Raw genomic sequence first — 23,473 nt, 5'->3', positions numbered from 1 at the left:
CCCACTCTGAACTCCTACCCTTGGGTACACAAGAGCTGCTGCCTGGCCGGCCACCATAGCCCCAGAGGAAAAGGGAGAGAGAGCAACACGACAGCACTCCATCTGACACTCGGTGCCACCAGCTCAGATACTGGCACTGCCCGTACCCTGGAGGGTAGGGTCAACAGGTGATGAGTCATCTGGGCATGAGGAGCTGCAGACAGGCCCAGGGGGGCGGGGGGACACAGAATAGTTTGTTCGCCAGAAAGCGAGATCAGAGGCAAGTCCTCTGATGAGAACCTTAATGGGGCAAAATGCAGGATAACAGCAATATGCTGGATACACTGGCTAGCCTGCCCGACAACTTCCTGTCACTGTCAAGGAGAATGGAAGAGTCTGGCTCCAAGGTGGCAGAGGGCATCAGGCAGAGCTTGCCCTCTCCGCAGCCGTGCTGCAGACCCTGAGGCCCTACCACTGCTGCCCTCATACCTCTCGCAGCCGGAGTGCGGACTCCTCCAATCAGGCTGTCAAATCCAGGAACTCACCACAACACCCCCAGAAATACCCCAGGCTGACTTGCGCACGCTTTGCAACAGCAGAAGTTCTTACAAATAACCTCACCTGCAATTTGGGTGCCTGGCCCTTTAAAAGGAAATGCCAGTGCAGGGTCCATCAGCACTCCAGCTGTTTGCCGAGAGAATGACAAATTAGTCACTCGATCTGGCCGGCCCAGGTTTGGCATCCTGGTGTCACATCAGCTGGTTGGGCTGCTTAATGTCAGGATAGCGTAATTTCGCACACTGGGGACGCTGGCGTAGGTACCGCTCGGCCCCCTGTTACAAGTGGCTCGCAGCGCAGTGAGCCCCAGCAACACGCCGCAATATCTCGGTAGCCACTCAGGAGGTCAACCTCTGGCCCTTAGCCTCCAGCGTCTCCCAGGTTCGACAATAGGCCCGAAACGTTAACTCTGCTTCCCGCTCCGTGGGTGCTGCCAGAGTATTTCCAGCATCTTCTGGCGGCACTGTGTCAATTTTGGAGCAGCTTGCTTCAGTGACTCGCTGCTTTGGAGGTAGTGAGCCCTCGGGGGACTGGCTCCCTGGTGGTTTCTCCTCATCCTGCAGGAATCGGTGCATTACATCCCTTCCCAAGGCGGCTCGCTGAGTAAAGGGATTGGTCGGGACAAGGTGGTGGGTGGGGGGAAAAACCTTCAGCGAAACGCTGGGTGAAAGACTGGATTGGAGTCTATGAAGATGAAAAACCTGCACTAACATTCCCCATCGTTCTAGCCAAGTCAAACCGCCTACGCACGACACACGTTCCAAGGAAGCTTCTGTGTACAGACAGGACTCAAAAGGAAAAAAAATCTGGCCAACCTCAAGTATGGCCCACGGTATAGAAAAGCTGAGGACCTGCTAACATCAAAACACTGGCTGCCAAGTAGCACAGAAGCATGATTAAACAGAAGCAGCAAACTATTAATTATTTCACCTCTGTTCAGCCTGGTGACAGTGACTTGGTTTCAGAGGGCGGGGGGTGGTGTGTGTGTGTGTGTGTGTAGGGAGAGGGTGGTGGGGGGGTGGGGGGAGGTTAGCAGTCACATTGTGGGGTTGACTGCACCCTGATTTACATATGAATTCAATTTCTGGAGAGCTAATTGTCTCATTATAATTGAGCAGGATTAATGAGGCATGCTGGCCTGTCAACGCACAATACAGTTCAGTGAGGCCCGCTCTTCACCCAGCTCTTTTCAAACAGGAGACAATTTGTTGCGATTAGACAACAGGCGATGCCAGCTGTGAGGAGGTAGGCTCCAGATACAGAGCTGTAATAAATTAGTCATTAACGTGTGAACATGTCCCACACGCATTCAAACACCACGCAGGGGCTGCCTGAATACTGAACGGACCCGAAGATAAACATCGCCTTCCCGCCTTGCGCTCAATTCCTGGCTGCAAATGCTGGGATTTTGTCGGACTTATCGGAAGGTCGGATCAGGAGTAGGCCATTCTGCCCATCGAGTCCATTCCGCAAAGGATTGCGGGAAACATATATGGCTCATAACTAAAGAGACCCGGTTTTTGGGTGCGGGGGGGGGGGGGGGGGGGGGGGCGGAGCCATGGTTTGCAAGGTGCCCACACTCACTGGTGGCTAAGACAGGAGAGATCCATCTACCCACCTGAGTACCACAATTGTAACAAGCTGCTCAGCTCTGGTCTCCATTTCAGCGCAGGCGCCCTCTACACACTCCAGGGATTTGAGTTGCATTGGTATGAGCTGCAAGCAGCCTTCGCTTTTTAAAGACGCAGTCCCTCTAAAAGGGAATTTGCAGCAATACACTGTAGGCTGCTGGGTAATTGGGTTTTTTTTTTGCCATTCAGAGAGAGGTAATGACACATCAAGCGAAGGAGAGCGCTCCCAGGTTTTGGACTCACTCTGTCGAGAGGTTGAAGCCGTAAAGGAGGCAGTGTTTCCAGCGGGGGTGGAGGTTAGGGGCAGGGGGGAGGGAACAGGCAGGAAGCCCCCTAGACCAAGTCTGCGCAGAGAGTGAGGCAAGTGGCACCACAAACATGGCATCAGTGCCAAAAAACGCTTAATGATCTCATAGGGGTGGAGGTATCTGCACACCAGCCACACCAGCCACACCACACCACACACCTCAATGCACCACACTCCCCATCACCAACCAGCACTCCCCGACACTCCAAGCTCACCCCTAACAACGTGACACTACACCTTGTCCAAACACACCTTCCAACTCATGCCAGCCACGAGCACATCTCTCTCTGCCTCCACACACTTCAGTTATTCAGCCATGGGTAGCAAATTGCAATGACACACAATCACTGACATTCTGCACCCTCCTCTCTTGCAGGAGGGTCTGCCAAGACTGGCGGGAAAGGCAGCTGAAGGGTTGACGACCATCAAAGATCCATCTCCTCAGGGCCCTCGAATAAATGGCCCCAAAGATCATGGGCACCAGTGCAATGGAGCCAGTGACACCCAATGCTACGAAGGCTACCTGGATGACAGTATGCTGCGGCTTTATGTCCCTTCTCCATTAACTCCTCACCCTGAACTGGAAACTGCCCATTCCTCCCCACCTCTCTTTCCTTATCCTGGCCTTCCTTTCGGACTTCCTGATAGTCCAAGGACAACCCCCGCGTGGTTGGGCGAGTGGAGGGGATGAACGTTCTGAGGAAGACGCACCATCCCTCGATCACACGGCACAGACACCAGCTCAGGTACTGGCACTGTACTGATTGTTAGGGGCTGGTTTATAGTTGAGATCCAGTGAGTCACTAGCTATGTTTGGGCGGCAGTCAGGTCAGGTCGAGGTCACACCTCAATTCTGCTGCAGGGGACTCAGGTGAGGATGTCACTGGGGCCTCCTCTTTTCTTCTCTCAGTGCTTGGCGGGTCTGTGGAACTCTCTTGCCCAGAGAACCATGGAGGCAGGGTCACTGAATAATTCCTAAGGTAGGAATAGGGAGATTCTTGATGAACAAGGCAGTCAAAGGGTATCGGGGTTAGGCAGGAAAATGGAGTTGAGGCCTCAATCAGGTCAGCCATGATCCTATCAAATGGCGGAGCAGGCTTGAGGGGCCAAATGGCCTACTCCTGCTCCTAGTTCATACCTATGTCCACATGGACTATAGGAAAACGCTGCTGCGCATACACTGGGGCATTGGCAGGCCTGTCAGGTGTCCCTCAGTCACTGGCTAGGAGCCTGGCTCTGCCTTGGCACAGGGCATCATGCAGAGCTTGGAGAGCATCCCTGCCTGGGCACCTCCTCCTTGGCAGGACTGCCAATTGAACCCATGTTAGAGAGTCTGTTGGCCGCTCTCTGAACATCCACCAGGCGCATCGGACACACAAGATTCCAAAGACAATAATGGAAACATACCGCCAGTCCTGTATGGTAACTTGTTCCGCAAGCAATAATTAGTAAGCGCCTGCATCTTCTGATTTCCTTAATTGAATCCTTTAATCCACCAAGGATCACTAAGAGATGAGAGAGAGAGAAAAGTTAACCAAATTAAGGCTAAACCAAACATACTGGCTAACATTGTGTGGTGTCATAAGAAAGAAATCACTGTATTTATCTCCCCTTGAAACCCAAGGTTGCACTGCCCCTATGCATTGTCATCAATAAAAGGTTAATCCAACTGCCATCTGTATAGATTATGCCCGAGGCAACTGCTTTCTTAAAAATTGCTCATTTGGAACCAGTTGGTGCATCAAGAAAATGATTGGCCCAGAGATTCCCCGCTATTTGGACCGAAACATACTCGTCATCTGGCTAAGAACGGCAACAGTTAATACACCACTGGGAGTCTCTACACCAATCTGGGTCATTGCTGTACTGATGCCCAAGTGATTCAACAGCACACTTCAATGAATCAAGTCGGCCACACTAAGTCCACCTGGAGTCACAAGTTTCCCCCAGGGAAATCTAAGATGGACCATAATCCGCCTTGAAAACGTCCATTACTTTCAAGGAGCAAATTGTAAAATCTGTATTTTTAAACAGAATATCTCATGATTTCTGCACTCTGAAGATTGTTCCCAAATGACATGTATTGCAGGAAGTGGTCAGAATCAGATTTGTTACAGCACAGGAGGTCACCATTCGGCCCCTCACCTCAGTGCTGGCTCTCCACTGGAGTAATTTACCGAGTGCTACTCCCCAGCCTTCTCCCCATAACTCTGAACATTCTTCCTTTTCAGATAATAATCCAATTCCCTCTTGAAAGCTTCGATTGAATCTGCCTCCACCATACTCCCAGGCAGCATATCCCAGATCCCAACTTCTCGCTGCGTAATGAGTTTCTCCATTGCTTCCTTTGCCAATTACCTTAAATCTGTGACCTCGCATTCTCAATTCTTCCACCCATGGGAACAGTTTCTCTCTATCTACTCTGTCCAGGCTCCTCATGATTTTGAATACCTAGATCAAATCTTCTCTCGACCTTCTCTTCTCCGAGGGAAACAGTCCCAACTTCCCCAATCTATCTATGGCCCCAGTTCAAACATTTCTTAAAGGGACAGGCATCTTATTCAATTCACTCTCCCTCAACATTCTTCCCTCACATTGGTTGCCAGGAAATTCCCTCACAATCTGCACTTGTGTGTTTTCAGTCAATGCTGTAGCTCCAAAGAAGTCGAATGCTGAGTTTGCACTCAGTAAGCTTTTAAGTTGAAGTTGCGGCCCTTACCTGTGTTATTTTCAAAGTTGACTCTTCCCCTCATGGTGTTCACCACTGATTCTGGCTGCTCAAAGATTTCTTTCTGCATAAAGGAACTGTAGCTTCCTGCAAAAAAGGTCAGGCAGAATAATCACATGAAAATGTGTTTAATGGAAAAGGTCAGCGGATGTTGTGTAGGAGGAATATAAAGGCTTAAGGCTAATGTTTGTAATAAGTTATCAAGATCCTACGTCAGGCCCATGTTTAGTATTTGTAATTCTGCGAGAATCCCCGCTGTCAAAATCAATCTAAATATGTGCATTTTAAGACTCGACACCCCCTCATTTTAAGGTGTATTTACAACAGGTTTAGCTTCAATGTAAAGCAGCTATGGATATGGTAGCCTACTGATTCTGGTAGAGAACCCACAACTGGGAGATCACAAACTCAAATTCCGCAGTGGGGAGATACGAATAAATCGGATAGCTTGTGAGCCAGCGTACAGCAATGTGGACTGAGAAAGCTGCTGGGCTCATCAACACCCAACTGGCTCACCAATGTCCTTCAGGAAAGAACTCTGTCATCCTGACTCAGTCTGACCTCCAATTCCACGCTAACTACTAACAGGCAGCCAGCGATGGGCAATATAAAAAGAGAGGCTTGCATTTATATAGCGTCTCTCATGACCTTAGGATGTCCTGAAAGGGCTTCACAGCCATTGAGGCACTTTTTGAAGTATGGTCACCACTGTACTGTCAAAAATACAGCAACTGATTTAGGCACAGCAAGCTCCCACCAACAGCAATGTGACAACAGCTAGGTAACCTGCTTTTGTGATGTTGATTGAGGGATAAATATTGGCCAGGTCAGCGGGGAAGAACTCCCCTGCTCCTCTTTGCGATAGTGCCATGGGATCTTCTACATCCACCTGAGAGAGCAGACAGGGTCTCGTCCTATCCAAAGGTTGGCAACTCCATCAGTACTGCACTGGAGCATCAGCTGAGATTGTTATACTCAAGTCTCGAGTTAAACCACAATGCTCTGAGTCAGAAGCTGCCTTCCCAATGTCACACACATCCAAAGAGGAAATGAAGTAGGGCAAAAATGGACCTGCCTTTATGCTATGATTGCAGTGTTGGGCTGAATTGTGGCATCTTTATGCAATATAAGTGCAGGGCCAGATCTCTTGATTAGTCTCCAGACTTCCCAGGAATTTTCACAATTATACCATACTTTATATATTCAAGGGCAGACCACTTTCCAGCTCTTATTCAACTCAGAGAGAAAAATCAAGGAATTACACTCACAATAAGAGAGCCTAAAACCATATTCCAGCCTTTATTCAGCTCAACACTCCAGGTATAAAAAACTCACCAAACCTCTTTAGATAACACCTTACAAACCCACGACCATTATCATCTAGAAAGACAAGGGCAGCAGACACATGGGAACACCAAGTTCCCCTCCAAGCCACTCACCATTCTGACATGGAAATATAATCGGCCGTTCCTTCACTGTCGCTGGGTCAGAATCCTGGAACTCCCTCCCTAACAGCACTGTGGGTGTACCTACACCACATGGACTGCAGCGGTTCAAGAAGGTAGCTCACCACCACCTTCTCAAGGGCCATTAGGAATGGGCAATAAATGCTGGGCCAGCCAGCGATGCCCACATCCCATAAATTAATAAATACATTTTTTTTTTAAAAAGGGCAGCCTGCATCCTTGCTCTGCTCCATTCCTTCTTGGGGTGAGCGAGATACTGATAAGGCAGCCGCAAGGTCAGAAGGTTATGGGTTCAAATTCCATTCCAGAGACTTGAGCACCAAATCAAGGCTGACACTCCAGCGCTGAAGGAGCGTTGCACTATTGGAGGAAAATGTTAAACCCTGTCTGCTGAGATTGAGCTACAATGGTTTAAAAATTGTACTGGGGCAAAACCAGTAAACAGATCAGATGTGAAGCTGTGGGACGGTAGCATAGTGATAATGTTACTGGACTAGTAACCCACAGGTCCAAACTAACAATCTGGAGACATGATCTCAAACCCTGCCATGGCTGCAATTTATTAATAAATTAATTAATCCGAAATAAAAAGCTCATTAATAATGATCAGGAAACTACTGGATTGTCGCTAAAAACCCATCTGGTTCACTAATGTAATTCAGGGAGAAAAGCTGTTGTCCTTAGCCAGTCTGGCCTACCTGTGACTCTGGATCCACACAATGAAATGTGGTGGACTCTCAACTGCCCTCTGAAATGGCCCGGAAAGAAAGTGCGCTACCGACCTCCTACACCACCGCAGACTGCAGCGAGAAATGAGTTTACCACCATGTTCTCAAGGGCAGTTAGGGATAGCAAATAAATGCTGGCCTCATCTCCACTCATCTCCCAAGAACGAATTTTTTTTTTTAAAAAAAAAACCTAATACAGGAGCAAAATACTGTGCATGCTGGAAATCCGAAACAAAAGCAAAAAATGCTGGGAGTACTCAGGCCAGGCAGCATCTGTGGAGAGAAACAGAGTTAACGGGTGGGATTTTCCAGGCCTGTCACAGCAAGTTCCCCCACGGCAGGTGTGGCAAGCCAACATTGACTTCTGCGGCACCGGTAAATCCCGCATCTATGGACATGTACACCAAGGTCCCTCTGATCCTCTGTACCTTCTAGGGTCCTACCATTCATTGTGTATTCCCTTGCCGTGTTAGTCCTCCCAAAATGCATCACCTCACACTTCTCACGATTAAATTCCATTTGCCACTGCTCTGCCCATCTTACCAGCCCATCTATATCACCCTGTAATTTAAGGTTTTCCTCCTCACTATTTATGACGCCACCAACTTCTGTGTCATGTGCGAATTTACTGATCATACATCCTATATTCACGTCTAAATCATTAACGTATACTGCAAACAGCAAGGGTCCCAGCAACACTCATCACAGGCTTCCAAACACAAAAACAACCTTCAACCATCACCCTCTGCCTCCTGCCACTAAGCCAATTATGGATCCAATTTGCCAAATTGCCCTGGATCCCATGGGCTCTTACTTTCTTGACCAGTCTCCCATGCGGGACCTTGTCAAGAGCCTTACTGAAGTCCATGTAGATTACATCAACTGTACTACCCTCAACTACAGAACTCGTCGCCTCCTTGAAAAATTCAATCAAATTTGTTAGACATGACCTCCCCCTGACAAAGCCATGCTGACTATCCCTGATTAATCCCTGCCTCTCCAAGTGGAGATTAATCCTGCCCCTCAGAATTTTTTCCAATAGTTTCCCTACCACTGATGTTAGACTCACTGGCCTGTAACTACCTGGTTTATCCCTACTACCCTTCTTGAATAATGGTACCACATTCACCATCCTCCAATCCTCTGGCACCTCTCCTGTGGCCAGAGAGGGTTTGAAAATTAGTGTCAGAGTCCCTGTAATCTCCTCCTTTGCCTCACATAGCAGCCTGGGATACATATCATCCAGGCCTTAGGGTTTTTCCACTTTTAAGCCCACTAATACATCCTCCCTTTCAATGTTAACTTGTTCATGTATATCAGTCCCCCTCCCTGATTTCTACACTTACATCATCCTTCCCCATAGTGAACACAGATGAAAAGTAATCATTTAAAACTTCACCTACATCGTCCGTCTCCAGGCACAGATTGCCGCTTTGATCCCTAATGGACCCTACTCTTTCCCTGGTTATCCTCTTGCCCTTAATATACTTATAAAATGCCTTTGGATTTTCCTTTATCTTGTTTTCTTTCCAGTGTTTTTCAATGCCCCGTGTTCGCTCTCCTAATTACTTTAAGTACCCCCTACACTTTCTATACTCCTCTAGGGCTTCCAGTGTTTTCAGTCCTTTATCTGCCATAAGCCTCCTTTTTCTCCCCTTTATCCAATCCTCTATATTCCTGGGCATACAGGGTTCCCTAGACTTGTTGGTTCTACCCTTCACAAGAATATGTTGGCCCTGAACTCTCACTACTTCCTTTTTGAATGACTCCCGCTGGTCTGATGTAGACTTTCCGACAAGTAGCTGCTCCCAGGCAATTTTGGCCTGATCCTGTCTTATCATATTGAAATCAGCCTTCTCCCAATTCAGGACCTTATTTTCCGGTCCGACTTTGTCCTTTTCCATAATCTTAGAGTTATGGTCACTATCCCTAAAATGCTCCCCCACTGACACTTCTATTACTTGCCTGGCTTCATTCCTTAAGGTTAGGTCCAGTGCTGCTCCTTCTGTTGCAGGACTTTCCACGTCCTGGCTCAAAAAGCTCTCCTGGATGCACTTTAAGAATTCTGCCCTCTCTAAGCCTTTCACAGTAAGACTTTCCCAGCTAATATTGGGAAAGTTGAAAGCCCCAATTATTTTAACACTTCTCTGAGATTTGCCTACATATCTGCCCCTCTATTTCCCCGACTGTTTGGAGCGTATGGTACACTCCCAGCAAAGTGATTGCCCCCTTTTTGTTTTAAAGTTCTACCCATATGGCCTAATTTGAGGAACCTAAGATACCAATCCTCCTTACTGTGTAATTGACTCCTTGATTCATAGTGCAATGCCACCTCCTCTTTTACACCCCCCGCTCCCCAGTCATGCCTGAAGATTCCATACCTTGGAATATTCAGCTGCCAGTCCTGCCATTCCCTCAACCATGTCTCTGTGATAGCAACAATATCATATTCTTATGTGTTAAATCAACACCCTCAATTCATCTGCCTTACTTGTAAGACTCCTTGCATTAAAATAGATGCAGTCCAGCCTTGCACTATTCCCTTGTGCCTTAAGTGGTCTGCCTCCCAGACTGACTTAGCTTCTCTTCTATATTTGGCTGTGCATCACCCCCTATTGTGCCACCACACTGTATCCCATCCCCCTGCCAAATTAGTTTAGGTTTAACCCCAACCCCCCCAGCACTCACCTACCCCAGCAGCAATAGCAAACCTCCCTGCAAGGATGTTGGTCCTGTTCCAGTTCAGGTGCAAACCATCCGACTTGTACAGGCCCCACCTTCACCAGAATCAGACCCAGTGATCCAGGAAACTAAAGCCCTCCTTCCTGCACCATCTCTTCAGCCACACATTCCTCGTCTCTATCCTCCTATTCCTATACTCACTAGCACGTGGCACAGTAATCCAGAACTTACAACTTTTGAGATTCTGCTTTTTAATCGGCTACCTAGCTCCTAAATTCTTGTCGCAGAACCTCATCCCTCTTTCTACCTATGCCGTTGGTACCAATGTGAACCACGACCTTTGACCGTTCGCCCTCCCCTTTCAGAATGCGCTGCAGCCATTTTGTGACATCCTTGACCCTGGCACCAGGGAGGCAACACACCATCCTGGAGTCACGCCAACGGCCACAGAAACACCTATCTGCATCCCTCACTATCGAGTCTCCTCCATGACCCTTCATCTGGAAGAAGAAATGTAAAAGGTTTTAAGCCAGTCGAAGTGGGGAGGGTGTGGGAGGAACAAAAGGGGAGGTTTGTGACAGGGCAGGAGAGATTCAATAGCAAAACATTTCATGATGCAACAGCCAAAGAGAGTGGCAATGGGGATAGTAAAGGCCTCGCTTCTCACCATCCAAAGCTGCAAACACTCCTCCCATGTGAAACAGCAATTTACATGTGCTTCTTTCAATTTAGTCTACTGTACTTGATGCTCACCATGTGGTCTCCTCTGCCATGGGGGGTGCTGAAAGTAGAGTGGATGACCGCTTTGTGGAACACCGCCATTCAGTCTACAAGCACAACCCCAAGCTTCCCATCACTTGTCATTTCTATTCTCCACCTTACTCCCACTCTGACCTGTCTGTCCTTGGCCTGCTCCAGCGTTCCAGTGAAGTCCTATCAAGCTCGAGGAGCAGCACTTCAACTTTCATCTTGGCACTCTGCAGCCTTCTGGGCTCAATATCGAGTTCAACAACTTTAGATCATAACCTCTGCCATCATCTTGTTCCTTTTTTTGCTGGCTTGTTTCTCTTTATCCCTTCATGTTGCATTCTGATAGTTGTTATGTAGCCAGTCACACCTCATCCGGACACAACCTTTGTTTCTTTACTATTCCCATTACCTCTCTCTTTGGCTGCTGCATAATGACATTTCTAAATTTTGTTCAAATTAAAGCCTGGCAGATCGACTCTGATTGGTCAAGGCTTTGCCATGGAAAATGAACCAGGTTCATCCATGGCAATGCCTTGACCAGCGTCAGCCTACCTGGTTTGAATTTGAACAAAAGCTTGGCAGTTAACTGTTGTCTGCTGCATTCTCCATGGCAACACCTCCACCAGAGTCCACTTGCCAACCAATCAGCACCCTCTTCTCATGCAGTACAAATTGTTGCTCCCTTCACTGTTGGTTTATCTAATGAGCTGTCCTGAGGAGTGCAAGATGAAAAGCTTTGACAGCATGTCTCTTTTTTCAGTAATACTCAAATTCTGTACAACCAAGTCACTATTTCTAACTTCCTCCAGCTCTGATGAAAGGTCATCGACTTGAGACGTTAACTCTTTCTCTCTAAAGATGCTGCCTGATCCAGTATTTCCAGCAATTTTTGTATTTATATTATATTTTTAAAAATTTATATAGGATAATTGTCATGAGAATGATGACTCAAGTGAAGACTTCCAGCAGAAGAAGTGCAAGAAATCAGTGGGAGTGAGAGTAGGAGATGAATGGTGAGCTTGAGGGGGTGGACGACCTTTTCTCATCCTGCTCCAACTGCAGTCAAACATCAGGCAACAAACTAAACATTCAGCAATGTGTATTCACCTTTAAATTTCCAACAAGGTCTCAGACCAACTCGGTGTGTTTAGCAAATATTTTATATAAAATATTTGACGTTAGAGTTGATAGTCGCCCATTTTTAATTCTTCTCTCCCTCACTTTTACTCCTGATTTATTGCATATTGATAGACTTTCCTAATTCAATCATTTCCCCTTTCATTTCTATTCTCCTTAATTTACATTCCAGCTCCTGGAAGTGAGTTGAATAGGGGAGTCGAGGAGAATGCTTAAACCTTGAGAGTTACAATGATCTAGAACGCGCTTCCGGAGAGAGTGGTGGAATCAGAATCAATAGTAACATTCAATCAGGAGTTAGATAGAAACTTGAAAGGGCAAAATTTGCAGGGCTATGGGGAGAAAGGGAATGGGACCAATTGGATTACTTCTTCAGAAAGTGAACACAGACACGATGGCCAAATGTCCTCACGCAATGCTGTAAGATTCTGTTGTCCTGTAACAATGAAGGTGAAAGACTTTCAAACTGCAGTACACCTCAACCTGTTGATGAACTTCCTTATAAACATTTCTACCCATCTATTAGTTTCTTAATTCATATGCTTATATGATTAGATTCTTGATTAATGAGGGAGTCAAAGATGGTAGGAAGGAAAGTGCAGTTGAGGCCACAATCGGATCAGCCATGATTTTATTGAATGGCGGAGCAGGCTCGAGGGGCTGAATGGCCTACTCCTGCTCTTAATCCTTCCCAAGTTAAGTGGGAAAATATTGAGGCTGATTCTTTGGTACAAATCACTCCGGGAATCCACAGAGCAGCTGGTGCGGGGAAAGGGAAACATTCACAGCATTGTCTTACAGGATGCTCATTTGAACAGAGGCCAGGACACAATGGTGGGGTGCCTAACCAGCTAATGGATGACGCCAATCACCAGTCTTGCCGCTTCCCGTCTCAGCCAGCAGCAGCAAATTCTGCCCCTCCTCTACCTTTCATCATCTGCTGCAGCTCCACTTGCAGTGTCTGGATCCCACGCGCTGGGCAGTCACTTGCCGTGCGCTCGACCCTGTGAATCGAAAGACAGCCCGCGACTACCGCTGCCACATCGTCATCTTCCAGGAAAATCACCTGGTTCGTGTGCTCAATGACAGCGCTGGAAAAAAAAAAATCAAACATCGTGGTGACAAACTGCCCGCTCCTGGACACACTGATGTCCATCCACGAACAAAGAACACTTGCAAAAGGAACTTTTTTTTAAAAAAAAATACATAGAACCTGAGGAAATCCCATTCTCTCACCACAAACCATCAGGCGTTCTCGCAAATGAGCTGAAAAGAAAGTAATTTCTGCCTTTCAGCCCATGAAGTCTCTCAATTCCATCTTCTACGTAGGTTTATTTTTTCAAAAAATTTCATCCATTCCCCTCGTTGATCTTCCCAATGTTGAGGATCACTAGTTTCTAGGGCTTAAAACTGCTTTAAAAAAAACGAACTCATTTTGTGACTTAAAATGTTGATTAGTAATTTTTTCTTTATTAATTGAGTCTAAATTCCATCAACTGCCTTGTCCCCACAGTAGCAGCCTGGGCCTTTCGATTATTAGTCCAGTGACATTGCGTATTCCTCTGTCTTTGCGGATGGCCACCAGGCATGCTATTGGTAGCTCTTTTACACACAGTCGCAAAGCTCAGTTGGTATCAATCAATTTCTGGTCAACTGATCCCAAGCCAGCTAGGTTCCTTGCTGGAAAAACTCAGCAGGTCTGGCAGCATCGGCGGAGAAGCAAAGAGTTGATGTTTCGAGTCCTCATGACCGTTCAACAGAACTGTCAAAGGGTCATGAGGACTCGAAACGTCAACTCTTTTCTTCTCCGCCGATGCTGCCAGACCTGCTGAGTTTTTCCAGGTAATTCTGTTTTTGTTTTGGATTTCCAGCATCCGCAGTTTTTTTGTTTTTACTTAGGTTCCTTGCTGTCCGTTTCAATAGTTTGTGAATACACCAAACAGACTCCCAAAGTAGGTGGGAGTGGTTACCTTTTGAGTACCCCTGGCTATCTCAAAAAGGAAGTCAATTGTATGAAACCCCAACAATTGAATATACCTCATGGACATGGCTGTCAGAATGTCTGCACCTTCTCACTGTCCTTCGCAGTCACAATTAAAGAGAAAGTCAAGCATTTCATCCTAAAATTTGGTCAAAATATCCATTTCACAAATGGGCCTCACTGAACAGCAATTGAACTCCAGCTGACCTCATCAAGTGTTTACTTAACAATTTGACTTTGCAACTTGGACAGGGCATTACAGGTCACTACAGCATGTATGAACAGTTATTATGCCCTCGTCCTTTTTAAACAGCACATAGTCTAATTTTCCTACAGCAAAGGCACAGGAGACAGACTCATGAGTAAAGTATTTTTTGTTTCTCGATGCTATGAGTCAGTCACGCTCCAGAGGGCACTCTTATATGTAAAATAATCTTAAACAATAGGTGCCAGTCAGGATCGTTTTTGATATATTCATTCATGCAATGTGTGTGTCGCTGACAAGCATTTATTGCCCATTCCTAATTGCCCTTGAGGTGGTGGTGAGCTGCCTTCTTGAACCACTGCAGTCGATGTGGTGTAGGTACATCCACAGTGCTGTTAGGGAAGGAGTTCCAGGATTTTGACCCAGCAACAGTGAAGTAACAGCGATATATTTCCAAGTCAAGACAGTGTGTGGCTTGGGGGGTGGGGGGAGAGACTGGGGAACTTCCAGGTAATAGTGTTCCCATGTCTCTGCTGCTCTTGTCTTTCTAGATGGTGGAGAGATTTTGCAGGTTTGGAAGGCGCTGTTAAAGGAGTCTTAGTGAGTTGCTGTAGTACATCTTGTAGATGGTACACACTGCTGCCACTATGCGTCGGTGGGGGAGGGAGTGAATGTTTATTGTGACAGATAGTGTGCCAATCAAGCGGGCTGCTTTGACTTGGACAGTATCAAGCTTCTTGAGTGTTGTGGGAGCTGCACTCATCCAGGCAAATGGAAAGTATTCCATCACACTCCTGACTTGTAGACGGTGGAGAGGCTTTGGGGAGTCAGGTGGTGATTTACTCGCCACAGGATTCCTAGCCTCTGACTTGCTTTTATGGCCACAGTATTTATATGGCTGGTCCAGTTCAGTTTCTGGCTAATGGTAACCTCCAGGGTGTTGATACAGGTGTTTCAGCAATGATAATGCCATTGAATATCAAGGGGCGATGATTAAATTCTCTCTTGTTGGATATGTCGTTGTCTGGCACTTGTGTGGCATGAATGTTAATCGTTGTTTGCTGCAAATGGACATGGACTGCTTCAGTATCTGAAGGGTCACAATGGTGAACATCACACAATCAGCAGCAAACATCCCCACTTATGATGGAAGGTCATTGATGAAGCAGCTGAAGATGGTTGGGCCTAGGATACTACCCTGAGGAACTCCTGCAGTGATGTGCTGGAGCTGAGATGACTGACCTTCAACAACCATAACTTTGTGCTAGGTGTGACTCCAACCAGCAGAGTTTTCCCGATTTCCACTAACTCCAGTTTTGCTAGGGCTGCCTGATGTCACACCTGGTCAAATGCTGCCTTGATGTCACTCTTACCTCACCTCGGAGTTCAGCTCTTTTGCCCATGTTTGGACTAAAGCTGTATAATGTCAGGAGCCGAGTGGCCCTGGCAGAACCCAAACTGCGCATCGGTGAGCAGGCAATTGCTGAGAATAGTCTAAATTGGCCAAGTTGGATTTGCCCTGTTTATTGTGGACAGGGCATACCTAGGCAATTTTCCGCATTGCTGGGTAGATACCAGTGTTGTAGCTGTACTGGAACAACTAATTCTAGAGTACAAATCTTCAGTACTATTGCCAGAACGTTGTAATGACCCGTGGCCTTTGCAGTATCCGATGCCTTCAGCCGTTATGTTCTTATTGGTTGATATCACACGGAGTGAACTGAATTGGCTGAAGACTGACATCTGGGGACCTCTGGAGGAGGCTGATATGGATCATCCACCTGGCACTTCTGGCTGAAGATGGCTGCAAATGCTTCAGCCTTATCTTTTGCACTGATGTGCTGGGCTCCCCCATCATTGAGAATGGGGATATTTGTGGAGTCTCCTCTTCCAGAACGTTGTTTTTAATTGTCCACCACTATTCGTGACTGTCCGATTCCACTATCCGATCCTTTGGTTGTGGGATCGCTTAGCTCTGCCTATCGCATGCTGCTTGACTTGCAATTAATCTTGTATTGTTGCTTCACCAGGTTGACCCCTTATTTTTAGGTATGCCTGGTGCTGCTCCTGGCATGCCCTCCTGCACTCTTCATTGAACCAGGGTTGATCCCCTGGCTTGATGGTAATGGTAGAGTGGGGGTATGACAGGCCATGAGGTTACGGATTGTAACTGAATACAATTCTATTGCTGCTGCTGGCCCACAGCACCGCATGGATGCCCAGTTTTGAGTTGCTAGGTTCTGTTTGGAATCTATCCCATTTAGCACAGTGGTTGTGCCAAGCAACACAAAGGGGATGTCCTCAATGGGAAAACGGGACTTCGTCTCTACAAGGACTGTGCAGTGGTCACTGCTATCAACGCTGTCATGAACAGATGCATCTGCAACAAGCAGATTGGTGAGGATGAGGTCAAGTGTGTTTATCCGTTTTGTATGTACCACCTCTGCAGACCTAGTCTAGCAGCTCTGTCATTTAAGGCTCAGCCAGCTTGGTCAGTAGTGGTGCTACTGAGCCATTCTTGGTGTTGGACGTTGAAGGTATGTCAATGTTGGTGCCTTTACCATCCTCAGTGCTTCCTCTAAGTGATGTTCAGCCTGGTGGAGTGTTGATTGATTAGCTTGGGTGGAGGTAGCGGTAGTTGTTAACCAGCAGGGAGCTTTCCTTGCCCATGTTTGACCTGATGCCATGAGACTTCATCAGAGTCGATGTTGAGGACTCCTAGGGAAACTCCGTTCCTGCTGTGCTGCCACCTCTGCTGGGTCTGCCTGGGATGGTGGTGTCTGGGATATTATCTGTAACATATGATTCCGTGAGTGTGACAATGTCAGGCTGTTGCTTGACTAGTCTGTGGGACAGCTCTGTGGGACGGTGTGTTGTTGCTGTTTCCGGTTCCGAGCTCGATGCTGCGTGGTCCGTCTGGTTTCATCCCTTTTAGACTTCACAACAGTTTGGTATAACCGAGTGGTTTGCAAGGCCATTTCAGAGGGCATTTAACAATCAACCACATCGCTGTGGGTCTGGAGTCACATGTAGGCCAGACCAGGTAAGGGCAGATGATTTCCTTCGCTAAAGGACATTAGTGAACCAGAAGAGTTTTTACGACAATGGCTTCATGGTCATCGTTAGACTAGCTTCTTAATTCCAGGTTTATTAATTGAATTTAAATTCCACCAACTGCCATGGTCGGATTTGAACGCATGTCTCCAGGGCATTAGTCTGGGCTTCTGGATTATTTGTCCAGTGACAATACCACTATGCCACTGCTTCCCTTGATTCTGCTGACCTGGAGCCAGAAATTTGCCAGTAACTTCAATTTTGTAACTTTCTGATTTAAACCACTTTTCCAGAGGGAGTACTTGAGTGGTGAGCCTAAAGGCTCAATCCAAGTCTAACAAGCCCCATCTTCCTAGTTAAATATCACAACTAGGCTCCATGCTACACTTGAGTATAAAGGGGAAATCTTACAAGTACAAGTTATTGCACCCCACTTATCAGTCGGTTATCTTGGAAACATGCCTTGCCCACAATTCTCCAACTATTCACATCCAATTTAAACCAAGGTACTAAATCTCAGAAGAACAAGAGGTTCACCTGACATCCGAAGCAAAGTAGTACTCCACTGCCTTCTCTTCCCCAACCGGATATAAAGAGGTACCATCGGTGCGAGGGACTAGACAGTTTGTCTTCACTTCTTTACCTGGTAAAACCATTCAGATATTTAACATCAAAACTCATGAGAGGAGGGTTCCCTGCTTGCCCTTCCCTTGTTAAGGATTTGACTCCATCGTTAAAAAGGGTTAAACATTTTACACAAATAAAATACAGCTAAAAGAATCCTTTGAGAAACTCAGACTCATTACTTTCACACAAACACAGACTCAAAGGCTTGAGAACAGGCTTCTCCAGGCAGAAAACAAGCCGATATGTTTTTCTAAAAAGCAGGTGCAACATTTTGCTTCTGAAAAATTACTCAAAAGAGACTAACAGTAAAACAGACCTTTGCCATGTTATTCAAATACAATAGATCTTCTTTAATATTACAAACTAAGGTAAACAAGTCAGTCAGATTTTGTGGGAACATCATGGAGTTGAGACCTGAGACAGTTTTCCTCATAGTTGAAAGGTATTAACTACACTTTATACTTTTAATTGTAAGTATAAAACTAGTTTGTTACTAGTACTCTTATTCTCTAAGTGGATTTGAAGCTTGCATTTGCTATATTTAGATGAATTAGTTTATCTGGCATTTACACTTTGTAATCTTCAAAATATTACCAAAATGTAATCCAAGATTTAAGCTCATGATAAAGTAACTGTTATAAAAAGGTTGTAGTCTCAGTCTGTAAACCTCATGGATCCTAACAATCTTATAATTAAGAATTCTAGAAGAGTAAGTTCTAGAGAGATTACTCTCTAATAGGATAGATAATTCTGCTATAATGAATGATGTATGGTTTATTCTGAGATATCTTTGATTAGTCTAAATACTCCTGGAAGAGGGGATATTTTATTTTAAGACCATATCAATAGCAAGCATAGCTGATTTAAGCTCTTATGATTTAAAATTACTTTCAGTTGAGGAGTTAAGCTAACAACAAATTTGACTTAATAAATTTACCTTGCCGGGACGGGGTGGGGGGGGGGTGGTGTTTGTCGGTAAAGATAATGGAACCCTTTCACCTTCACCTCCGCCAGCCCACGAAAAGATCAACAGAAACCAGAAGGGCATTTTAATAAGAATATTAACAGGTGAAGGGTCACGAGTGGATAAGGACATAAAATTTCTATTTACTAACCAGCTTCATGCATTTTGTAATGAAAGCATAGCCATTATGAGCTGGGTTGATGAATCCCTTAAAAAATGATTCCCTTATAGCATCTCTGCTTCACCACTTTGGTGCCACTGGGTTTGCAGTCCAAGATGGATCTCAAACAGGCATTTGAAAACAAAAATCACTTAAGCTTTGCTTCGATTATTTTATTAGTTTCTTCACGTGCATTTATTGCATCTCTGATGTGCATTGAAAATAGGTTCAGTGCAGGGTGTCTCAGGATTTCACCATTACAAGCCATTCCATTCCTCCCGGCAATTCTAAATCCATTGAAATTTGTTAGGATGCGCCCTGAATCCAGTGACTTTTCTGGCCCAGCAGGTTTTGACCAGATCATAACTGCGTATGTCAACACAACATTACAAAGTGCAATAGAAATGCTTTAGATATTCAATGACCAATAGCCTCAGATGGAACATGTAAGGAATGAACACTTTTACACTTAGCTCCGACGTTACTTACATGTACGATACAGAATTGGTATGTGATCTGTAGAGAGTTTGTGATTACTTCTCACGCCAATCATCAGAGGACTTCCCCGTCTAAATAAAACAAAAGTAAACAGTGTTAAACATTCCATTTGTGGTGTCGACAAATGAGACAAACACAAATGTCAACATTTTTGTAAGCTGCAAGGAAAAACTTGCATTTAATGTACAATGTCTCCTGACCTCAGGACACCCCAAAGTACTTCACAGCTAATGAAGTATGTTGAGATGTAATAACTGTTGCAGTGTAAGGAAACAAGTGCCACAGTCAAATCCCAAGCAATGAGAAACTGACCAGATACCACTGCTTTTGATGGTGTTCGTTGAGAGATAGATATGGACCAAGACACCAGGGGAACTCCCAATTATTCTTCAAAATAATATGAGATCTTCCATGTCCACCAAAGTGGGTAGACAGGACGTTGGCTTAACATCTTATACAGAAGACTGTGTCTTCAACAGTGCAAGCAGTCCCTCAGTGCTGCAATGGAGAATTGGCCTAAATTATGTATACAGTATCTGGACTTGAAGCTGCAAACTTCTCAATCAGAGACAAGCATGTTGTTGCACTTGGCTCCCAAACAGGACATTCAACAAGTCATTTGTAAATTCTAGCTAGTCAAAGGAAACTACTCATGTCCACTTGGGACAAACCAAAGCTAAAAATCTAAATGCTAAAAATTTCAGGCTTGACGGAAGGTAGAACGCTTTCTGGATCCAATTTTTTACAGATTGACCTGAAAATTAAGTGATTTTAAATTCTAAACACATCTGCTATCATAGCCCCTACATTTGGAGTTTGGTGAGTCAATGCCTTGTGGTGGGGGTATAGTCCCTTTCAGAAGAGAACTGGAGAGTCAAGATTACAAATCCAATGTCAAGGCTGTCATTCCAGACACTTGGAAAGGCCACATCAATTCCAGTCGGCCAGTTCTCCAGTGATCCCATTACCAGGCAGACGGACAAAAGGGTTCACTTGGGAACGTATGAAAATCTGTTGCCGTTAATGGCATTTATCTCGCATGGAATGATAGGCTCCTAACGCTCAGATCTACCAACTTCAGTACAGCAGCGTGGCCCAGTGGGTCGTCCTTCAAATAAGAAGGAGAAACTCAGGCAGTTACAGCGTCAGCCATGGTTCAGTCTGTAGCATCCTCACCTCTGAGCCTCTTCAAGTCCCGTTGCTGTGGCTCGCGAACAAAATCTAGACTGACACTCCAGTGCAATACTGAGGGAGTGTCGCACGGTCGGAGGTGCCCTCGTTCGGATGGGATGCTAAACTGAGCTAAGTCTGCCCCCTTGAGTGGGCATAAAAGACAAGAGGGGTGTTCTCCCTTGTGCCCTGACCAGTATCATCACTCAACTAATAAGACTAAACCAGATTGCTGACTGACTATGGGAGCTTGCTGTGCACAATAGTAACTTCAAAACTTGAATATAAAGCACTTTTGGACATCCTGGGTTCATTAAAGGTGCTACATAAACACAAATCTCTCCTCTTTTAGCGGGGCACTTTCTGAAGACACAAAGAGGCTAAGTCGAATACACCATCATTTCATTGGGTAAGACATTGTAGCTAAGATAAAGGCCAAAGAGAGGCAGGAAGGAAGGGAGGGAATGGAGGGAGAAAGAAAGAGAGGAATGGAGGGAGGGGGGAAGAAAGATAGGGAACACCCATGAAGCAAGAGTATAAAGCTGATGTTATTAAATTTGCTGCATAAAGCACACTGGAGGAGGCAGGATGTAAGCTGAGACATGGAGGCAAGTTTCAGGAACCTATCATATCTGCCAGAGAGATGAAGGGACCTTGGCACACACTGGGTTGAGTTTAATAGCCATGGCGGTGACAATGTCCGCCAGCCAGAAAGCCAGTGGCAACCCCACGGTAGCCGTTTTTGGGAGCCCCGGCACAATTGCCTGTCCATCAGGCAACTGACTGCCTGCCCTTGGGGCTTTTGTCCCATTAAGGGAAGTGAATCCTCCTCCAATCTGGCAGGACCACTGGGAGTAATGGCCGTTGCTGGAGCTGCAACTGGTCAGGACCAGCAACATTGGAGGAGGCACCAGAATGGAGGCTAGTGTGTCAGGGCCTGCCAGGAAGGCTGTGGAGAGGGTGGGTGGGTAGGTGAGGGAAGGGGGGACTCTTCAAGAGAAGTGGTGGGGTGGGGGTGGTGCTTTCCGAGGAGGCAGCCCTTGATGCTGCGGGGAGGGGACAGTCCTCTGTGGGCCACAGGATGCCTGATCAGTAGGCCCCACTCCCTAACCCCTCCATCATTGTTGGGTCAAAATCCTCGAACTCTCTTCCTAACAGCACTGTGGCTGTACCTACACCAGACGGACTGCAGCGGGTCAAAGCAGCAGCTCACCACCACCTTCTCCAGGGCAATTAGTGATAAGCAATTAGTATTGACCTCATAGCAATGCCCACACTCAAGGAATGAGTTAGAACTTCCCCAAAATGCCCGAAACAATAAAATTATACCTTACACTGGTGTAAAGGCAAATAATTTCACAAGTAACAAAAATTGGAAGGGAATAAACAAAATCTTAGGAAGCTCCAAGCTAAGAAGAGAAGCGACTCTTGCTGCACAAAGATTTTTTTTATTTTAAAATGTAATAAATCCCAGACTGTAGGGACAGTGAACCTCAGATTTCTAAAAGATTTGCATTGAAGGTTGAACATTACAAAAATAACTTTAAAACATTCAACTGCTTCCTGAGAATATTCCTGTTACTCTTAGGCTCCATTGAGCAAGCCTTGCAGGCTTCAGTTGGTTTCTGGAGATCAGTTTATCTTACTCATACCTACACAGCAAAAACATACACATCGGCCACAAGGGTAAACAAAGAGTGACTGGTTATGTGGGGATACACAAGGTGGAGACTCTGCTAAAATTCCTGTGGATTTGCCAACAGATACATACATACATGCATGCGTACATATTGGCAAGAATGGCCATCATTTAGTAAAATGCTGCCAAACAGATTTTCAAGGGTGGGCTGGTCGTCAACATGTCCTGAAGTCTGAAAGTGCACGATGAACAGGCTGATATCCCAGGCACACTCTTCAGGGCCATTTGCAAATAAATTACTTGCGGCCTTTGCCCCTTGCATTCAATAAGGGCCACAGAGGGAGCACAAACAACAGAGGGAGGCCATTCGCTGATGATGTAGCTGCACCTTCCCTCGAGATCTACAGAAATACTACCGCCACATCTTGAATGATTCCAGAATCTGTGCCCCCACTTATCCAGTTTAATAGTTACTCATCGTATGAAGACGCGACCCACCCAAATTTGCTTTTACTAGTTTGTGGCAAGAAGGCAGCTCACCACCACCTTCTCAAGGGCAACTAGGGATGGGCAATAAATGCTGGCCCAGCCAGCGAAACCCACATCCCATGAATAATTTTAAAAAAATTTATCCCCTTGTCTGCCGCTCATGGTTCAGTTTGAAATATTACTCTGGATTAATGCTTTCTATTCCACCATACAAATCCTGTAACCTGTGTTTGTTGATCTACTTGGCGTCCAGTTAAGCAATGCCTCCATTTTAAAACTATCATCCCTGCTTTCAAATCTCTCCATGGCCTCACCCCTCCCTATCTCCAAAATATTTGCACTCCTCTAATTCCAGCCTCTTGCACACCCCCAATTTTAACCTACCAACGGCAGCCGTGCCTTCAGCTGCCGAGGACCTAAGGTCTGGAATTCCTGCCGAAAAAACCTCTCCGCCTCTCTCTCTCTCTCTCTCTCCTCCCGTAAGATGCTTCTTAAAATGCTCCTCTTTGACCAAGTTTTTGGCTATTTGACCTAATATTGCCTTATGTGGCTCGGTGTCATATTTTGCTTTATAACAATCCTGTGAAGGACCTTGGAGTGTGTGGCATTACATTAAAGGCGCTATACAAATACAAATTGTTATTGTTTAAAATTTAACTCTTTGCAATATTCTGTACTGCATTTTATCTCAGTCCTCTGCTGTTTCGTTACGTCCTCCAC

The 23,473-nt window shown here is 45.8% G+C and overlaps 1 protein-coding gene across 1 annotated transcript in view; it reads right to left on the bottom strand.

Moving 5' to 3' along the window:
• Positions 1-23,473, bottom strand: part of LOC121270866 (glutamine--fructose-6-phosphate aminotransferase [isomerizing] 1-like) — a 79,385-nt gene that overhangs the window by 25,626 nt on the left and 30,286 nt on the right. Inside the window, exons 8-12 of the mRNA XM_041176410.1 lie at positions 19,447-19,526; positions 17,744-17,849; positions 12,894-13,057; positions 5,195-5,290; positions 3,883-3,980 (exon numbers count right to left, since the gene is read on the bottom strand). Of these exons, the coding sequence (XP_041032344.1) occupies positions 3,883-3,980; positions 5,195-5,290; positions 12,894-13,057; positions 17,744-17,849; positions 19,447-19,526 (544 nt within the window). The remainder of the gene's footprint in view (positions 1-3,882; positions 3,981-5,194; positions 5,291-12,893; positions 13,058-17,743; positions 17,850-19,446; positions 19,527-23,473) is intronic.

Source organism: Carcharodon carcharias, chromosome 28 (genome assembly GCF_017639515.1).
Source record: "Carcharodon carcharias isolate sCarCar2 chromosome 28, sCarCar2.pri, whole genome shotgun sequence".
Classification (NCBI taxonomy): domain Eukaryota; kingdom Metazoa; phylum Chordata; class Chondrichthyes; order Lamniformes; family Lamnidae; genus Carcharodon; species Carcharodon carcharias.
This window is presented reverse-complemented; position numbering and strand designations above follow the sequence as displayed.